General features: G+C 50.2%; 1 protein-coding gene across 2 annotated transcripts; it reads left to right on the top strand.

The window, feature by feature from the left end:
• The first annotated feature begins 1,092 nt into the window (after window positions 1-1,092).
• Window positions 1,093-15,869, top strand: ADCK2 (aarF domain containing kinase 2). 2 transcript variants are annotated; one of them, XM_043463880.1, is made up of 8 exons: window positions 1,093-2,722; window positions 4,427-4,573; window positions 6,729-6,857; window positions 7,864-7,959; window positions 8,111-8,362; window positions 9,867-9,995; window positions 10,907-10,960; window positions 15,449-15,869. In XM_043463880.1, the coding sequence occupies exons 1-8, from the start codon at window positions 1,790-1,792 to the stop codon at window positions 15,587-15,589; spliced, it is 1,881 nt and encodes a 626-aa protein (XP_043319815.1). In that variant the 5' UTR covers window positions 1,093-1,789; the 3' UTR covers window positions 15,590-15,869. The 2 variants fall into 2 exon arrangements, with proteins under 2 accessions (XP_043319815.1, XP_043319816.1); XM_043463881.1 differs by lacking the exon at window positions 10,907-10,960.
• The last annotated feature ends 3,334 nt before the right edge of the window (window positions 15,870-19,203 follow it).

Here is a 19,203-nt window from a genome sequence, read left to right on the forward strand (position 1 = left end):
CACCAAACACCTTCCTATTTGGGGGCTTTATTCTTTCTGTGGCTGAACACCCTCCCACCTGTACCACCCTCCCCTCTTCTCCCAAGTAGCTGCCATCCTGGGGGTTCTCGTTGCCCAAATTTTGGCTCTGTGCACCAGTGCCAAACAGAAATATGGAGACAGTTATGGAGGAGAAGGAAAGAGTGGCTTTATTACTTTGCCAGTCAAAGGGGGAATACAGTAGGCTAGCGCCTCAAGAACTGTGCCCCCCTCCCTGGTAAATAGGGAGGGGTTATATAGTCTGGCAAGGGTACCTGAGAAGGATCAAGATGGTAACATTCTTCTGCCAAGTTTCAAAAGGGTGAGGTTGCTGACAAGGTTAGGGTGTGCAGCGGCTTGGATGGTTAGGTCTCCTAATTCTTGATGTCCCTTTAATCTTGCCTCAGGTGGTTTCCTGGCTGCTCCTCCCTTGATTAGCAACTGTTCTGTCCTTTGGGACTCTGAGAAGGTCCTGGAGGCTGGAGTCTTGCCTACAAGAAACGGGGGACAAAGAGACCTTCGTGTCCAGGAGACCCGCAGGGCGCAGCTTGGCATCGTCCCCATTGTTCCCTTCTTTCACGGTGGGATCTTCCTCAAAAGTGATGAGCCTACAAGGTCAGGATGTGTGTTTCCATGTTCCCAGGACCTTGCACGGTAGATATTATTGAGCCTCGATAAATATTAAATTGAGTTTAAGAAATATAGACTTGGTTGAATGAATGAGCACTCCGGAGCCACAGCCCCGGAGTCCAAACACGTTCTCCAAATCAGGGCAGCCTGGGAATCCCGCCGTCCAAGGACAACACCCCCCCACCCAACTCCTCCTACCACCCTCCCGGTCCCGCTCAATTGAAAACCAGACCTGTGTTCAGGAAACGGCTGTCAATTTACCCAGCGTTCCCGCGTTTCCACGCTCTTTGTAAGGAAAGCTACCATGTCATTGGAGAGACAGACGCACAGTGGAGAGACCGGGTGTGGAGGGCGCGTTTGGGGTTAATTTTATTTGTGGGGCCCCAGGACCCGAGGGCCGGGTGAGTCTCAGCCGGAGTCTGGGTCGCGGTCGCTTTAAAGGGGCGGTTCCCGAGCCGGCGGGCGGGCGGTCCCGGAAGACGCGCGTTGCGCGGCCTGGGCGTCGGGATCCCAGCTCCCCGGCCCCCCCCAGTCCCCGATTCCCGGTCCTCCGACCCCCGACCCCCCTAGTCCCGATCCCCGGTCCTCCGCTCCGCGACCCTCCGCTCTCCTTCCCCGCCCCTGGCGCCCAGACCTCCAGTGCCCTTGGGACCTCGGCTCTCTGGAGCCCCCACCAGACTCCTCCCCACCGCGCGCTCGCGCCCTGGTCCTCGGCCGTTCGCGCTGCCTCCGCCCCCGGCCCCAGCTCTCCACCCCTCGCCTTATCTGGTTCTTCCTCACCCCCACCAGGCTCTCCGCACCGCGGCCCTCCGATCTGTCCCCCTCGCGCCCCTCCGCGCAGCACCGCTGCGTCCTGGCCCTCGGCGGGTGCACTCTGGCGCCGGCGGGCGTGCGCGGTGACCCTGCGGTCGCCAGGCTCGGTCTCCGCCCGCGCGGCCACCTCGCGCAGGTCACGTCCCTGTCCTGGGGACTGCACACGGGCGGCCAGGTCTGCGCTCCCCCTTCGTCTCGCTGCTGCCTCGCTCTTTAGCGGAATTCTCAGCGGAGGCCCGGACTCATGTCCGCCTTGCGAAAAGAAGGAACATAGATGGGCCCTCCTTAAGTGGAGGCAAGCAGCCGAGGCCGTGACCTCTGGGAGAGGATGGTGACCCCCTGGCGCTTCTCTCTCAGGGTCTGCTTGGCGCACTTGAGAGGTTTTGCGCTCAGAAAGGAACTCGGCCTTCTGAGACCCTCTGAGGGCTGTCGCAAGGCTAGACTTTGTTGGCTTCTGCTTGGCACTTTGCCCAAACTCGTCTCCACCTATGAGGACATTGGCGAGGGGTCTCCGGAGAGCGTACGTCGGCGGAAGACCAGTTGGAGTGACCTGGCTGAAGATGGGCCGCTGGAGAGAGTCCCTCCGGAGGGGCGGCTGGGCTGGCTCCTCCTGCACGTGCGCATCTGGCTCAGAGCAGGGGCTCTCTTGGTGAAATTCTTCCCCCTCCTCCTACTCTATCCTCTCACCTACCTGGCTCCCAGTGTCTCCAGTCTCTGGCTCCACCTGCTTCTGAAAGCCACCGAGACCTCGGGCCCCACCTACATCAAACTGGGCCAGTGGGCCAGCACCCGGCGGGATCTCTTCTCAGAGGCGTTCTGCGCCCAGTTCTCCAGGCTGCACGTCCAGGTCTCGCCCCATCCTTGGACTCACACCGAACACTTCCTGCGCCAGGCCTTTGGGGAGGACTGGGGGAGGGTCCTCTGCTTTGAGAAGCAGGAGCCAGTGGGTTCTGGCTGCGTGGCCCAAGTGTACAAAGCGCGTGCCAATCCTTCCTTCCTGGAGAAGGACAGCATCCAGAGACTGGCCACGGCCTCTAGACTGCAGCTCTCCTTGGAAACTGGGGCAGGTGGGGGGCTGGACGAGCTCCCTGGATGCCTGGGGAAGGCGGGGAGGCCTCAAGAGAGTCTTGCCGACCAGTCATTTGTAGAAAGGCTGCTCTTCCCTAAGGCGGACCTGGTTGGATCCAATGCATCCTTGTCTCAGGCTTCAGGGCCCACCGGTGAACAGGAGCCAGATCACCTCGTCCCCGTGGCCGTGAAAGTAAGTGTTCTGATGTTTGCAGCCAGGCCCTCCCATCTCTAAAACCTCACAAACTCCACGGAGCTACCCAGGTCAGGATACACCCCTTTGCAAATTACCCCACTTTGCCTTCCGTTGGTTTCTTTCAGCTTGACCATTTTCTGAGTACCTGTGACACGCAAGCTGTTTGATTTCTTGGCTTGAAGGAGAGTGATGCAAATGGCCTGAAAAAGGAAGATGAAGAGGCTCTGGAGTTGGCTGTCTCTGCGGGGGGAGGACCCATCATCCATCCAGCTCACCTCTTGGCTCTGGGGTCGGGATAAATGGGAGACAGACTAGGTTAGGTGTGCTATGGCGAGTCCAAGAGGGCAGCGTTCATTTTTACAACATCAGCTTCCGTCTCTTCATTTCCAGTCACCCCTGCCCAGCTCCATCATCTCTTCTCTCCACACCTTTCCATCCCTGATCCGAACACCCCCAGGAGAACTAGCGGATGCTAGTAGCCAATACCCTGGTGCTCTCACCCTCACAGAAAAATCCCTCCCAAGGGTGCCTCACTGATTTCACCTAATTTCCAAGGCTGAAACCTAATTTCCAAGGGGAGAGTCCGACCTGGCTTTTTTATAAATGCTGCAAATGAGTCGCAACATCAGGCATGTTTAGGAAACACCTGTCCAAAGTATCTTGAAGTTTCCCTTTGCTCTGTGGGAGACTAAAGGAGTAGATGCCTGCTGTATACCAGGAAATGTGTCCCCTTTATTTAATCTGTATGAGGTGCCTGAGGTGGGCATTTTTTTTAAACAGGTTTAAAAAAATTTTTTTTGCTTATTTATTTGGCTGTGCTGGTTCTTAGCTGTGGCACGCGGGATCTCCTTCTCCCACCAAGGGTTGAACCTGGGCCGCCTGCATTGGTAGCCCAGAGTCTTAGCCACTGGACCGCCAAGAAGTCCCTGTACTAGTTTTTCTTACATGTTTATTTACATTCCACTTTATTCTGAAAAGGATTTGTGGTGGAGGTAGAGGCTGTTATCTGCGTGTTTTAAATGATGGAACAGGAAGCTGAGAAGAGGTTGAGTGGCCGGTCCAGTTTCATACAGGGGATGAGTTGCAGAACTGGAGTTTTTGAAACCCAGAGCTCTTTCCATCTCACCTCTGGAGTCCTGTGACTCTAGAGCAGTATTTTGCAGGCTTAGGACTACCTGACTCAGTTACCTGGACACTCAGTAAAATGCAGATTTCCACCCTGCCTCCCAGCCAGTCTGATTCAGTAGGTCTTGGAGGAGGCTGGGGGTCCACACTTTACCAAGCAGCCCATACTGGTTTTTTATGCTTGCTGATGTTTGGGAGCTGCTGATCTAAACTCAGTGTATTTGGAAGGGAAGCCAACCTATTCTTCCCAGCAAAGCTGAGTGCCGCTCAGGGGAGCTGCCCTTTTGTCCCCTCAGGAAGGCACAAAGGAATGGGTGTTGGAACTGCTTCCCCTCAGCCAGCTGATGGTCCTCTTTCTGTGGGGGGTGGTTGGGGGGACGTTGGCTGCACCACAAGGCATGTGTGATCTTCATTTCTCAACCAGAGGTAGAACCTGCATTGGAAGCATGAAGTCCTAACTGCTGAATTGCCAGGGAAGTCCCCTAGATCTCTTTTGATGTTGGGCCCCAGCCCTGGCTAGGCAAATGTGCCCCCCTGATTGATCCCTCCTCTGTCTCACTGTTCCTCTTTTGGCAGGTGTTGCACCCTGGCCTGCTCGCTCAGGTGCAGATGGACCTGCTGCTGATGAAGATGGGCAGCCGGGCCCTTGCACTTTTGCCAGGAATCAAGTGGCTCAGCTTGCCTGAGATCGTGGAGGAATTTGAGAAGCTCATGGTGCAACAGGTGAATTCGCCTTCTCTCAGTCGTAAATAGCATACAACAGTTTTTGCTGTTAGCAGCTGTTTCATAAATGTTGAATGGATGAGCATTTTTCTCAGGGCGCCATGGCTAATGTAGAATATTAGTCAGGATAGGTGATGCTAGCTGATATAACAAAGAATATCCAAACCTCAGTGAGTTAAGGCAGCAAGGTTATTTCTTGCTATTCTATGGAAGCTCCATGCAGGTAAACTGGGGGAGCAGGTGGGAGCTCCACTCCATAGTTACTCAGGGACCCAGTTTCCTCCAAATTTAGTCATTGGGGTCAGTATGGAATGGGGAGAGAGACCATGAAGGGTCATGTAAAGGATTCTGTGGCCAGGCCTGGAAATGATGAACCTCACTTCTTCCCAGGCTACATGTCAGGCCCAGTGTAACTACGAGGGAACTTGGGGAAGGCGGTCTTGCATAGAGCCTGGGCTGCAAACGAAATGAGTCTGGTCGAATAGAGCATTATCTGTGCTGCAATCAATGGCCGCACTCCAGGAGAAGAAGAATCAGTGAAGTCACACACTGTGCCTTTGTTTTCCTTTGTTTCTGGGGTTTAATGAGTAGACAAGGGCCCTGTCCAGGGCCTTTGGGACACCTGTTTAAGTAGCCAGACTCAGTAGACACACTGGAGTCCCTGAAGGCTCCAAGGAGCCATCTGTGCTGGCTTCCTGGTGGTTGGCACAGAAATTGACAGGCTTTCAGAGGCCGTGTGCCCAACTTCATTTATGTCATCTGACTTAGGGTTTTAAGCCCCAGGAATGCATTTTCACGTTTAGAAAGCTTTGCTTTATGATATGGAGGTGTCTACTTTTGATAATAAAAGAAAATTAAAACAGAAAAATAGCTGCTGTTCCAACACCCATCTTGGTGTTAATACTCTCAGTTCCACCACCCACCTGAACTTCAGTTCTGCTTCAAGAAGTCTGATACGCACTGTGAGATGCCATCACTTCAAGTTCAGACCTCTATAGCTCTGTAACTCACCCCATTTTGCCTCAAAAATCAACTCTTCCTGCCAGCTGTAGCTCTCAGTGGTCTCATAATGCTGCCTGGCTTGAAAGCTTAGAGTCTGGGTGTATGTAGAGGGATGTATGTTCATTTATAAATTCATACAACAAGTATTAAAAACTCTGTTAGGATCTGGTGAAAGAAAACAAGTGGGGTTCCCTGAATCTTCTTTGATGGTGGGACCCAGTCCTGGCTGGGCAAATGTGCCCTCCTGACTGGTCCCAAGAAGTATGTACTAGGAGGAGGAGGGCTGACGTGAAGTGTTTGCAGCACAAGTGCTAGTTCCAATAGGAGTTCTTACGGGCTCAGCTGGGCTTAGCTGAGGCCCAACAGAGGAAGTGGTCATTCCACCCTGCGGGTCCAGGCTCCCGAGGCTTGAGTGGAATCTTGAAAGGAGAGTGTCTGCAGTTAGACCCAATGGGGGAAGAACATTCCAGTCAGGTGGAGTACAGAAGGCACTCAGAGGGGAAGTGTTAGGTGGGCTGGGATACTCCCGCTCTACAGATTGGGTGCAGCTGGAGTTTGGGGCTGTAAAAAAAGGAGGCTGTATCACAAGAGATGGACCTGGAGGAAGAAGCTGGGCGCAGACCATGACCCACCTTGGACGTCTTCCTAACCAATGCAGACTCTATCCTGCAGGGGGTGGTGGTGGGCACCGGCAGATGGATTGTAGAAAGGGGAGCTGGGGGATAGGGAACCCAACTAAGACACCTCTGCTGGGGTTCAGGTGACTGGTTTCGAGTCACCTTGGGAGGAACAGTGGGATGGAAAAAAACAGCTCTGAGCGTGGTGAGGGCTACAGAGCTGATGGCAGTGGGTCTCCCATGGGTGTGAAGGGTGAGAGAAGGAATCCTCTGCAGGGACTCTTGGGGCGGGGTGAATGTGAAATCTGTTAAGTTCTCCAGTGTGTCTGTTGTCTGCAGCTTGGAGCCATGTGGTGGGGAGGGATGGGGGATCGAGACTTCTGGGGCGGCCTTCACCCTCAGGTGTCCTGGGAGTTCTGCAGGAGGTTAGCTGGTGCAGGCAGGTGAGTCTCGGGCTCTGCCAGCTCTTGGGGGCTTCTTGCTGTCCCTGGCCCAGACTAGCCCCTCCCTCACCTCTTCTCTCCACTTGCCTGTAGATCGACCTGCGGTATGAGGCTCGGAATCTCGAACTCTTCCAGTGCAACTTCCTAAATGTGAACTCCGTCAAGTTCCCCACGCCTCTGCGTCCCTTCGTCACCAAGGATGTTCTGGTGGAGACATACGAAGTAAGAAGGAGAGCTTCCCTTAGCCATTTGCCTTTTATCTCTGCTCCATAGGAAGGCTTGAGTCTGAGAGGGGTTTGAATCCGCCTGAGGGTGGGAGGTAGGGTAGCAAGGTGGGGAAGAGCCTGGCCCTGCCCTCAGACTTGCTGGAAGTCTGCTCTGCCAATTGTATCTGACTTGGGTTTTTCCCTACGCTGTTACAAAAAATCGGAATGACTTTTTTGGCCAACCCAATATTTGCTGGGTGGCTTTAGTTACCTCCTGCAGAACAGCAGGATACCCTTCCTGCCTCGTAGGAGGTGATGACACGTTGAATGCAAAGTGTCCTGCACACAGAGTATGCACAGAGGAAGTGCCTCATGGCCTCAGCTGTCTTCTGGTCCAGCTTCCTTTGTAAAGATGGTAACGTGACCCAGAGGAGTGGCCTGAATGACCCACTGTTACTAGCTGTGTGACGTTGAGCAAGTTACTTAAACTCTCTGGGCTTTAGTTCTTTAATTTGTTAATTAAGATTACAAGATCTATCTCAACAGGCTGGTTTGACAATTAAATAACCAACCTGTCTCAAGTGCCTATGGAGCAGCTCCCCTTCTCTCTTCCTTTTCTTTCTCCTCCAGTGAGGTCGCAGAGCTCCTTCGTGTCCCTGTTGGCTGATTCTTGACTAGATACTACCCTTGATCTTAGCCAAAAGGCCGAGAAGTGATGATGATTCTTGACTAGAAACAAGCTCATCCTGACCTCACAGCCTCTCTTACCTGTGGGCGGCAGTCAGTGGGTTTCCTCCCTGGGAACCTATGGACTTGTTGAGATGTATTATAGAAGGGAAGTGTAAATGTCGGTTACAACTCACTTGTGGGTGACGGATGCACAGGCGTTCTGGGAAAGGAAAAACTCTTTGGGTCATTTCCCAATCAGCGGGAAGGCAGTACCTGTGTGTCCCTGGGAGGATGAGGACCTGGGCAGTCGCGGCTGTGCCGTTGAAGCGGTTCTCACCCCGTCTTCCTCACAGGAGAGTGTGCCCGTGTCCAGTTACCAGCACGCAGGGATTCCCCTGGACGTGAAGAGGAAGATTGCGCGGCTGGGGATCAACATGCTCCTGAAGATGGTGAGCTCACAGCGGGGCGCGCACCCGCCTCCCTGCCTTGTCCTGGATCTCCGGGAACTCGCCGTCACCCTGGAAGCTTTTCCGCGTGTGGCCTGGTGGAGGTGGGATGGTGAGGTTGACTCAGCCTGGAGTAGCTCTGGTCTCTCCGCAGATATTTGTGGACAACTTCGTCCACGCGGACCTTCACCCTGGGAACATCCTCGTCCAGGGCGCCGACGGTCTTGCCCAGGGCCCAGAGGCGCGGCTGCAGCAGGTGGACGTCTGCGAGGCGCTGGCGGTGGCCGTGTCGCCGGCCCGCTGCCCGCTGCGCCTGGTGCTGCTGGACGCCGGCATCGTGGCCGAGCTGCAGGCCGCCGACCTGAGGAACTTCCGGGCTGTCTTCATGGCCGTGGCCATGGGCCAGGTGAGGCCCGCCGGGCCCTCGGGGGGTTGGGGCCGAGTTTTTTTTTTTAACCACGGGGCTCCTCAGGGTTTGTCATTCTTGTTAATGCCGGCATTTGCCAAGGGTGCTCCCGAGAGAGGAAGGAGGGAGGAGGAAGAGAAGCCCAGGAGATGAAGCCACCGAGGGTCCGTAGACAGAACAGGCTTGTTCCTGGCAGCTCATGGTTTAGGATGATGGGAAGCAGTGCCTCCTTCTCAAGTGATGTTCTGGTGGTTTCTCTTCCGTCCTCAGTCACTATACAGTTGGGCTCTGGAAATGCTAGCTTCTTGACAATAATAGCGGCCTCAAGTGCGTGCCATCTGCTCTGAGAAGGTGGGGCTGGAAAGAAGCAGCGGCTCAGGGAACTTACTCTCCCTGTGTGGGAAGTCACCTGGGGCAGGGGGAGATGACTGGTTTTCAGTTCTCATCCCACCCCTCGGAGGAGCTCCTGTGGTTGAGAATTGTTATTTAGGAAAAGGGACTCAGCGAAACCTCTGCGGGAGTCAATCTAAAGTGCCACATCCAGGGTGACAGTGAATTCTCCAGCAGGAAAGACCCCGGGAAAGACGAGCTGGACAGACTTCCCTGGTGGTCCGCACTCCCAGTGCAGAGGGCCTGGGTTCGATCCCTGGTCAGGGAAGTAGATCCCACATGCCGGGACTACAAGTTTGCATGCCATAACTAAAGGTCCCACATGCCATAAATAAGACCTGATGCAGCTAAATAAATAAATTTTGGGGGAAAAAAAACCTGGGGAAAAAGGGCAAAATTGAGAGAAGCCCCTGCTTAGGAGGCTTCTGGGGTGGATTGGGGGTGGTGGTAGATAGACCAGAGGCTTGAGTCTGAGCCAGTTTGAAAGTGTCCCCCAGGCCAAGGTTAAACATCTAGGTGCAGTGATGGGTGGGGGCTGGGAGGTGCTCCTCTGCACAGGTTAGGGCAGAGGAAGAAGGTCACAGTCAAGGAGGAAGAGCTTGGCTCCTGGGCCATGACCAAGGGGCCCAGGTGGGTGTTAGGAAGACCTTGGAGCATCCTGGGTGGAGGAGGAGCCAGCAGGCTGTGAGCGGGGAATTCTGCTCAGGCAGGAAGACCGCCCTCAAGGAGAGTATGACTAGTCTGTCCCGGAGGCAGGCCTTTGGGCCAGGCCGGTTGCTTGGCAGGCAGTGCCTCGAGGAGCGTGAGCAGTGGGGCCCTGGCTTGGCCACTGGGCCTGTGTGGCCTCGGAGACAAAGGAGACCACACAGCTCCTGCCTCTGATTGTGCTGAGCACGGGTGGGGCCTTGCCAACCGAGAGAAGCATCAAAAGGTTTTGATTGACGACCAGGTATTATTGGAAGGCAGCGAGGTAAAAAAAATGGATGAAGGGGGTGCAAAAGCAGGAGGGTAGAGAAACTGGGATGGAAAGAACTAGATATGAAGACATTTGGGCAGAGAATCCAGGGTTAGGCCCTCTTGATTCTAGCATGTTTTTTCCTTTTCCATCTTCCAGGGCCAAAGGGTGGCTGAGCTCATCCTGCATCACGCCCGGGCCAGCGAGTGCGAGGACGTGGAGGGATTTAAGGCTGAGATGGCCCGGCTGGTGACCCAGGCCAGGAAGAACACCATCACCCTGGAAAAGGTGAGCAGGCCACTGGAGGGCCTTTTCCTCGGCTCACATCCTCCAGGGGTAAGGGGGCCCACTGAAATCTCCAGCTCTCAAGAGTGGCTCCTTGACCGGGCTCTCCTGTGTGGTTGCCGGGGGAGGGGGTGATATATGTGATACTGCACATCTGTCCAGACCCAGGTGTAGCTGTCCTGCAGCTTCATCTACGAGGAGCTCAGCTGAGCATGGGGTGGGGGAGGGAGCATGGAGGCCCCTGAGCAGACAAAGGACTCACCTAGTGTTCACATCCTTTATTTAGACCTGAAGCAGAAAAGTGAAAGTTTTAGTTGCTCACCCATGTCTGACTTTTTGCAACCCCCATGGACTGCAGCCCGCCAGGCTCCTCTGTCCAGGGGATTCTCCAGGCAAGAATACTGGAGTGGGTTGCCATTCCCTTCTCCAGGGGAACTTCCCGGACCCAGGGATCGAACTCTGGTCTCCCGCATTGCAGGCAGATTCTTTACCATCTGAGCCACCAGGGAAGCCCTTACCTGAAGCGGAGCCCACTTTGAATTCTGCACACAGTTCTAACAAAGCTGACTTTTCTTCCCAAGTTCATTCCCAAGTCCACTCTGGCCGGATCGAGTCAGAAAAAGAGGTGGCAATGAGGAGCGGCAGCTGGCCCTTGGCACTGCCTGTCTTATTTATTCCAGTGTGATTTCTGTGTGTGCCGGGCGTGCTGGGGTAGAGGCCTCCAGGCCGGTTCTCCTGGGGGGGAAGGGCCTTTGAGCTCAGTCATGAGGTGGAAGTTGGGCTTGTGTGAATGTAGTCCTTTTGGGGATTTGTCAGGCAGTCCATTTCTGATCAGTGGGGTGTGTGTGGGTGTGGATGTGGGTGAGGGGCAGGTGAGGGAGAGAAGTGGTTCCCTGTGACTCTCTGTTTTCCAGCTTCAAGTTTCCAGCCTTCTCTCGAATGTCTTTAAGTTGCTGATGACTCACAAGGTGAGACCTGGGTGGGGAGCTTGCACTCTGGTCAGGCAGGAGGGAGGTCTGTGGGGAAGGCCAGTGGCCTCAGGGTTGTGGCAGGTTCTTCTCTTACGGGAGATCTTTTCTGGAAACGTTCTGTACACCGATCCCTCTGCTAAGAGTGCTGTTTCTACTCCCTGACATCCAGCAAGGTTTTCCTTTGATCACGCTGTAACCCCAAGTTGGTGGGATTTGGGGGGAAAAACTTTATGCTTTCCAAGAGTTTTGACAAGTTCTATTTTAAAAACGACTTAAATCTCACGTTAGAGTTAGGGAAAGCTTTCATCATTGCTGGGGGTTGGCTTAGAGACAACTGGGAATGAACACACACTCCTGGGAGTTTATTTGCTCAGGACAGGTTGCTGGAGGGTGAGGCTTGTAGCCAGCTCTGACCTGGGCGGCCTCTCCAAGGCCCCGGGGCTGCCAGGAGGGCCAGATGAGGCTGTGACACGGTGATCAGTGTGCTGTGACCTCCCTCTATCCACCTAATTCAGTTGGGTAACATCTATTAGTATCTGATTTAATCCCAACATTCCTCGAGGCTGGCACCAAACAACTCGCCCTGGCCCCCAAGGCCGCCCGCCCAGGGAGCCCCACTTCCCGTGACTTTGTTCTTTAGCCTTGGGGCTCCCACTGGTACGCAGCCTTCCTCACACACTGCGTGGGACACAACAGTTACCAGTGCTTTAGATGTTTGCTGTTGTCACTGTGATTCCCAGGATGGGAGAGCAGAGAGAGGGCCAAGTATAGCCATTCTCTTCAAATATTTCACCAGGCACTTAATTTAAAATAATTTAAAAAATTTAAATTATGGTTAAAAACTAATATACAGTTTGCCCCTACCCACCTCCAAGTGTACCGTTCAGCAGTGTCAGCCACATCCACGTAGTTGTGTAACAGATCTCTAGATCTCTAATAGAGCCCTATACCTACTGAACAAAAACTCCGTGTCTCTCTTACCTAAGCCCCTGACAACCACCAGGTCCATGGTTTTGATAGCTCTTGATTTCTCCTATAAGTAGGATCATATGGTATTTGTTCTTCCGTGACTGGCTTATTTCACTCAATGGAGTGTTCTTGAGGTTCATGGACGTTGTAGCAGACGACAGGATTTCCTTTTTAAAGACTAAATAATATTCCATGGTATGTACATAACCATAATTTTCTTTATTTGTTCATCCTCTGATGGACATTTGGGCCACTTGTACCTCTTGGCTACTAAGAACAATGCTGCAGTGAACAAATATCTCTTTGAGATCCTGGTTTCAAATTCTTTTGGATATTTACACAGAATTGGGATTGCTAGATGATATAGTTGGTTTTTTTAAATTTAAGTATAAATTTATATGGGGCTTCCCCTGGTGGCTCAGAGAGTAAAGTGTCTGCCTGCAATGCGGGAGACCTGGGTTTGATTCCTGGGTTGGGAAGATACCCTAGAGAAGGAATGGAGAATCCCATGGACGGAGGAGCCTGGCGGGCTACATTCCACAAGGTCACAAAGAGTTGGGCACAACTGAGCAACTTCACTTTCTTATAGATTTATACATATTATTATTTTAGCTTTTTCTCCATACTGTTTTCCAAAGTCTACACAATTCTACACTCCCACCATGAGTGCATACATAACACGCTGCTTTCTTCTGATTGGCCCATCTGACCCCTCAGACAACTTTTTGGGCCTTAACTGAGACAAAGACTCTTTGCTTTCATGAAAGGTTATTTCCCCATGAGTCATCCTTCCATTTCCTGACCTTCTGTCCATCTGAAAGCAGATTGCTGTTCTAGGTTTAAATCCTGGCTCAACTCTTCCTCATGTGAGTTTCCCTGGTGGCTCAGTGGTTAAGAACCCTCTTGTCAATGCAGGAGACATAAGTTCAATCCCTAGTTTGGGAAGATCCCCTGGAGAAGGGAACGGCTACCCCCTCCAGTATTCTTGCCTGGGAAATCCCATGGACAGAGGAGCCTGGTGGGCTACAGTCCACAGGATCCCAAAAGAGTCGGACATGACTTGGTGACTAAAACAAACAAACAGACTCCTCCTCACCCAGAGGACTTGAGCAAATCACTCAGCCACCCTGAGCCTTAGCTTCCTTATCTACTGAGTGGGCACAATGACTACTTTTGAGGATTAACTGGGTAATCCATGTAAACTATTATTACTGTTAGCCTGGCTCCAAAGGGGAAGAAACCTGCTGTATTTGAGCAAAGCCAGACGTGCTTGGTCTCAAAAAGACTACTGTGGATTTTGAAGCATGACCCATATTTAGATTTATAGTTTCTGGTGGTGGTTGTTGTTTAGTCGATAAGTTGTGTCTGGCTCTTTGCGATGCCATGGCCTGTAGCCCACCAGGCTCCTCTGTCTGTGGAATTCTCTAGGCAAGAATACTGGAGTGGTAGCCATTCCCTTCTCCAGGGGATCTTCCCGACCCAGGGACTGAACCCAAGTCTCCTGCACTGGCAGGAGGGTTCTTGACTGCTGAGCCACCAGGGAAGCCCAGTTTCTGGTGTTAGCTGTGAACTTTTCACTTTAGTACCTTCTAAGTTATTCACACATTCACACTGTACACACTGCATCCCCCAGATTTTTTCTTACTATGTCTAGTGGGTAGGGGGGGTTGGGTGAGTAGATGAGATGGCGGGAAGACTGACTGGATAGGGAAAAGAATGTTCAGTTCAGTCGCTCAGTCACGTCCAACTCTTTGTGACCCCATGGACTGCAGCAGGCCAGTCTTCTCTGTCCATCACCAACTCCCGGAGCTTACTCAAACTCATGTCCATTGAGTCAGTGATGCCATCCAACCATCTTATCCTCTGTTGTTCCCTTTTCCTCCTGCCTTCAATCTTTCCCAGCATCAGGGTCTTTACCAATGAGTCAGTGCTTCACATCAGGTGGCCAGAGTATTGGAGTTTCAGCCTCAGCATCAGCCCATGCAATGAATATTCAGGACTGATTTCCTTAGGATGGACTGGTTGGATCTCCCTGCAGTCCAAGGGACTCTCAAGAGTCTTCTCCAACACCACAGTTCAAAAGCATCAATTCTTTGGTGCTCAGCTTTCTTTTTATAGTTCAACTCTCACATCCATAGCTTTGACCAGATGGACCTTTATTGGCAAGGTAACATCTCTGCTTTTTAATATGCTGTCTAGGTTGGTCATAACTTTTCTTCCAAGGAGCAAGTATCTTTTAATTTCATGGCTGCAGTCACCATGTGCAGTGATTTTGAAGGCCAGAAAAATAAAGTCTTTCACTGTTTCCATTGTTTCCCCATCTATTTGCCATGGGGTGATAGGACCGGATGCCATGATCTTAGTTTTCTGAATGTTGAGTTTTAAGCCAACTTTTTCACCCTCCTCTTTCACTTTCATCAAGAGGCTCTTTAGTTCTTCTTCGCTTTCTGCCATAAGGGTGGTGTCATCTGCATATCTGAGGTTATTGATATTTCTCCCGGCAATCTTGATTCCAGCTTGTGCTTCATCCAGCCCAGTGTTTCTCATGATGCACTCTGCATATAAATTAGTTAAGCAGGGTGTATAAGGTTAATTAGCCTTGATGTACACCTTTCCCAATTTGGAATCAATCTGTTGTTCCATGTCCAGTTCTAACTGTTGCTTCTTGACCTGCATACAGATTTCTCAGGAGGCAAGTCAGGTGGTCTGGTATTCCCGTCTCTTGAAGAATTTTCCACAGTTTGTTGTGATCCACACAGTCAGAGACTTTGGCGTAGTCAGTAAAGAAGTAGATGTTTTTCTGGAACTCTCTTGCTTTTTCGATGATCCAGCGGATGTTGGTCATTTGATCTCTGGTTCCTCTGCCTTTTCTAAATCCAGCTTGAACTCTGGAAGTTCATAGTTCATGTACTGATGAAGCCTGGCTTGGAGAATTTTGAGCAGAACCTTGCTAGCATGTGAGATGAATGCAATTGTGTGGTAGTGGGAACATTCTTTGGCATTGCCTTTCTTTGGGATTGGAATGAAAACTGACCTTTTCCTGTCCTGAGGCCACTGCTGAGTTTTCCAAATTTGCTGGCATATTGAGTGCAGCATTTTCACAGCATCATCTTTTAGGATTTGAAATAGCTCAACTGGAATTCCATCACCTCCACTAGCTTTGTTCATAGTGATGCTTTCTAAGGCCCACTTGGCTTTGCATTTCAAGATGTCTGGCTCTAGGTGAGTGATCACACCATCATGGTTTTCTGGGTCATGAAGATCTGGGTCATACAGTGTATTCTTAGAAAAAATACATTTCTGGGTCATGAAGTGTATTCTTGCCACTTCTTAATATTTTCTGCTTCTGTTAGGCCCATACCATTTCTGTCCTTTATCTCTAAGAATGTTACGTAGATAGTAAAAATCATGTGGGCAGACACACGATGCCAGGAGTGGAAGTTGACCTGGTAACTACTCAGGATACTCTCCGTCTATCCATGGGCTTCAGAAAGAACCCCTGTTTTTCTGTTTCAGGTAAAGCTTGAGAGCAACTTTGCCTCAATCGTGTTTGCCATCATGGTGTTGGAGGGGCTTGGCCGCTCACTGGACCCTAAACTGGACATCCTGGAGGCAGCAAAGCCCTTCCTCCTAAAAGAACTAGTGACCTCCCGCTGACAGCAGCAGAGGGGGCTTCATCTCGGAACTGGAGGCCGCTCCCAACAGCCTCTCGTGTGGCAGCTTGGACATTCTAGAACTGGGATTATGGAGGGCCTGCCACTGTGTTTCACCCTGGTTTGGTTTCAAGCATCTGTTTCCAAAGGTCTGGGTTACCTGGGAAAGTAAAAGGAGGAAAGGTCCTGACAGCTCAGTCGTGGAAGCAGGGCTTGGTGTCAGAGAGACTGTTTCAGGGAAAACATTCTCTGGAGGAGGATGAATAAACTTAGTTATTTTGTTTTCTGGTTTTTCTCTTTCCTGTTCTTAACCTCTGTACTCCTGGATCAGGCTGGTCTTCCTGGTCCTTTCCAGACTCTGATATTTAGGTTAGAAAATGTCATAGAAGCCTGTAGACCCATGGTTTCCAAATTGGGGGGCGGGGGGGGCATGGCACATAGCTTGCGAGATCTTAGTTTCCTGACCAAGGATTGAACCCATGCCCTCAGCACCAAGTCCTAACCACTAAACCGCCAGGGAATTCCCCCAAGTATTTTGTGTTGTTTTTTTGTTTTGTTTTTTCCCCCAAAAAGTTTTGATTATGTGCCCTGTTGGTAAAGGGCTGCGTATATTTATATATACATGCACATATAATTTATTTATAGGGTTTATACAGGTTCTACGATCACCAGCAAATCTCTGAAGACACAGACACACGTAGGGCATGTTTCACTGTATCTCAAATTATCCTTTTGATAATTTAAAATCTTTTTTGCCATTCTCTTGCTAAATTTTATTATAAGGTAAAAGAAAAAAAAAACAATGATCAGTGGTTAATGTGACATACTAGAGACAGGAACAGAGTCAGCTCTGCTATTTATCTTAAAGTTTCCCTGTGCTCACATATTAGCATTTAGATACTGGTTTTTCTGAGCATTGTACAGGGCTACTTTTGGTTAATGTCAACAAATAGATAATATAATCACTACATTCCTGTTAAGGCTTCCCTGGTGGCTCAGATGCTAAAGAATCTGCCTGCAATACTGGAGACCTGGGTTTGATCCCTGGATCAGGAATATCCCCTGAAGAAGGGCATGACAGCCCACTCCAGTCTTCTTGCCTGGGAAACCCCATGGACAGAGGAGCCTGGGAGGCTATAGTCCATGGTGTCGCAGACAGTTGGACATGACCGAATGGCTAACATTTTCACATCCTGTTAACCAGGACTTGAAATTCGCAGTAGTGCCCAGCAATACTCCAGCAGTAAAGGAAAGTGGGGTGGCCATTGCCTGGCCCTCTGCACTGGGCCAGCCCACGGGCCATTCTCTCAAAGCTGGTCTGACACGTGGCTGGCCTGCATAGACTTAGAGCATCCCAGGGTCAGTTTGTAGAGTGGATATTAATAAAGCTTAATTTCCTAATTTTGTTTAAAAGTAATGTTTTCTCCTGCATCTCAGTGGATTCTCCTGCTTGTTTTGGAGACTGCTCTAGACAGTGAGTGGAAAGTCAAACCTTCCTGCTCTCTGATAGATTCTCCTATTCTTTCTTTCTTAAGGATAAAGTTCCTGTCTTTTAGGAAACAACTGAGGACAGAAATTATCTTTAGATATTGGACAGAGATTCCCTTGGATACAGTTTTTTTTCTTTCTTTTTTTTTTTTAGAGGGGTGGAGATGTTGTTGGCACTTTCAAAGTCTTGAGGGTAGGGCATTTGAATCAGGCAGTGAAGGGTTGGGGGCTCCAGGTAACCCTGTTCAGCTCCCTCCTCATGGGCAAACCAGCCAGATATTCAGCCCTTTGTGCCAAATGCATATGCATTTGCACTGTGGGACAAGAGACAGGGGTACCAACCAGAGCAGTGTCTCCCTGTGCGAACACCAGCACCTCTGAGCCTTCCTTGAAAGCCAATAAATTCCATCTACTTACTGTGATAATCATTAGTTATCTCTCACTGCATACACGCTGCCCACAAATACAGCAGTTTAGTACAACTGTTCTTGTTACTTGGTAGTCTCTGCAGGTCAGAAATGTGGGCGAAGCTTGGCGGATCCTCTGCTCAATCTTGCACGGCTGTAAGCATCTTCGGGCTCCTCTGGGGTAGGTCTGAATTCAGGCTCACTCATGTAGTTCCTCGTGGGCTGCTGAACCGAGGGCCTCAGTAGCTCAGGAGCTGTTACAGCAGCAACAGAAAATGAATACAGGCTGAACTGAAGAGAAAAATGGTTATTAATGGCTGTGCTTGGCTTTAATATAGGTAATTTGCTGATTTTTAAAATAAGCATCTTAAAAAGGCTAAACTTGATTTGTACATTCATCTTCATAAGGAGAAAACACTACTTCTTGGGTGTAAGTAGATAAAGGGGCAGTGGGGCATCACTTGGAAGGGAGATCCCAGTTTAATCCCTCCAAAGTAGAAAGAACAAGGTTCATTTCTGTGTTAAAACTGCAGGAAAGATAAGTTCCTTTCTTCTTTCGGAGACTTAGAGGGAAAGGGTGATCAAGCAACCTTTAAACATAGAAAATTAGGGAATTCCCTGGCAGTCAGTGGTTAAGACTCAGTGCTTTCACTGCTACGGTCCATGTTCAAAGTAAGATTCCAAGAGACATACAGTGCAGGGGAAAAAAAAAAAAAGTAGAAAATTAAATAAAATGAAATCGTGTGAACAAGTTTTTTTTTTTTCCCTTCCTCATTCCCCTGCTGTGTTCTCAATTTCCAGTTACAGGATATATTTTTGATTTGGGGTTAGATGCTATAAGTTAGGCTATTTAGAGTCTGTCCTCACAGTTAAAATTTGACTGGGGAACTGATTTGCCTGTCAAAGCTAAGAACAGTGTCAGGGCTTGTTATCCTTTCCCTCACCTTCTAATATGCATTCATTCAAACAGTTTGCTTTTCTGAGAATCAAAAAGAAGGCCATTGTGCAACCTGCAAAAGGCAGTCAGGGATATTTGCCCTTGGAATTTTTAGAACGTGTCTGCAACACAAACACACATTGCTGTTACACAGTAAAATAGTGTGTTGATTGGGACCCTAAACTTTTCATAGTAAAAAATCACAATTAGTGATTCAAAACATTAGAGCTAAGGACCCCACAAATGGTCTATAGAACAGTATTGTTTTAAATACAAGCCAGCATTAAAGTTAAAAGTTTTTATTTTGTAATTGAGCAAGAAAGATGGGGTGGGGGGGGGTAAGTGAATTTCAGTTTACCTGAAAAGCTTTTGCAGCCAGGAAAATATTGACAAAGTAATAAAAAATTGCTGAGTACATGCTGTGGGCCAGGTACTCTCTTGAATGGCTGATGAAGGGCACTGAGACCTGGAGAAGTGACTTGTCCAAATGGACAGGGCTAATCACTGGTAGAGCTGAGGCTGAACTCCAGATCTTCAGACTATCAAGTTGTATGGAGTGCTTTTGTTTAAGCTGGGTTTTTTGTTTTTGTTTTTGTTTTTTTGTGGCCTAGGAATCACAGCATTGTTCTTTCCTAGTAGCAAGGCAGGCAGCTCTATAATATGGGCAAAGAGCTCTCTTCGGAAGGATGGAAGACCCTGCTCTCCCCATTCATGAACATCTCTTAGTGGTTTGTACATGTACTAGGAAGGGTAAGTAGTGAATGGTAGCCCAGAGAAAGCCACACT

The sequence above is a fragment of the Cervus canadensis genome, chromosome 3 (genome assembly GCF_019320065.1).
Source record: "Cervus canadensis isolate Bull #8, Minnesota chromosome 3, ASM1932006v1, whole genome shotgun sequence".
NCBI classification, from domain to species: domain Eukaryota; kingdom Metazoa; phylum Chordata; class Mammalia; order Artiodactyla; family Cervidae; genus Cervus; species Cervus canadensis.

Excerpts from the sequence above, each read along its gene's own strand:
- ADCK2 (XM_043463880.1), top strand. The coding sequence starts at position 1,790 with ATGGTGACCCCCTGGCGCTTCTCTCTCAGGGTCTGCTTGGCGCACTTG. Across the intron at positions 2,723-4,426 it reads TCGTCCCCGTGGCCGTGAAA|GTGTTGCACCCTGGCCTGCT; the intron begins GTAAGTGTTCTG and ends CTCTTTTGGCAG. Across the intron at positions 10,961-15,448 it reads AGTTGCTGATGACTCACAAG|GTAAAGCTTGAGAGCAACTT; the intron begins GTGAGACCTGGG and ends TTTCTGTTTCAG.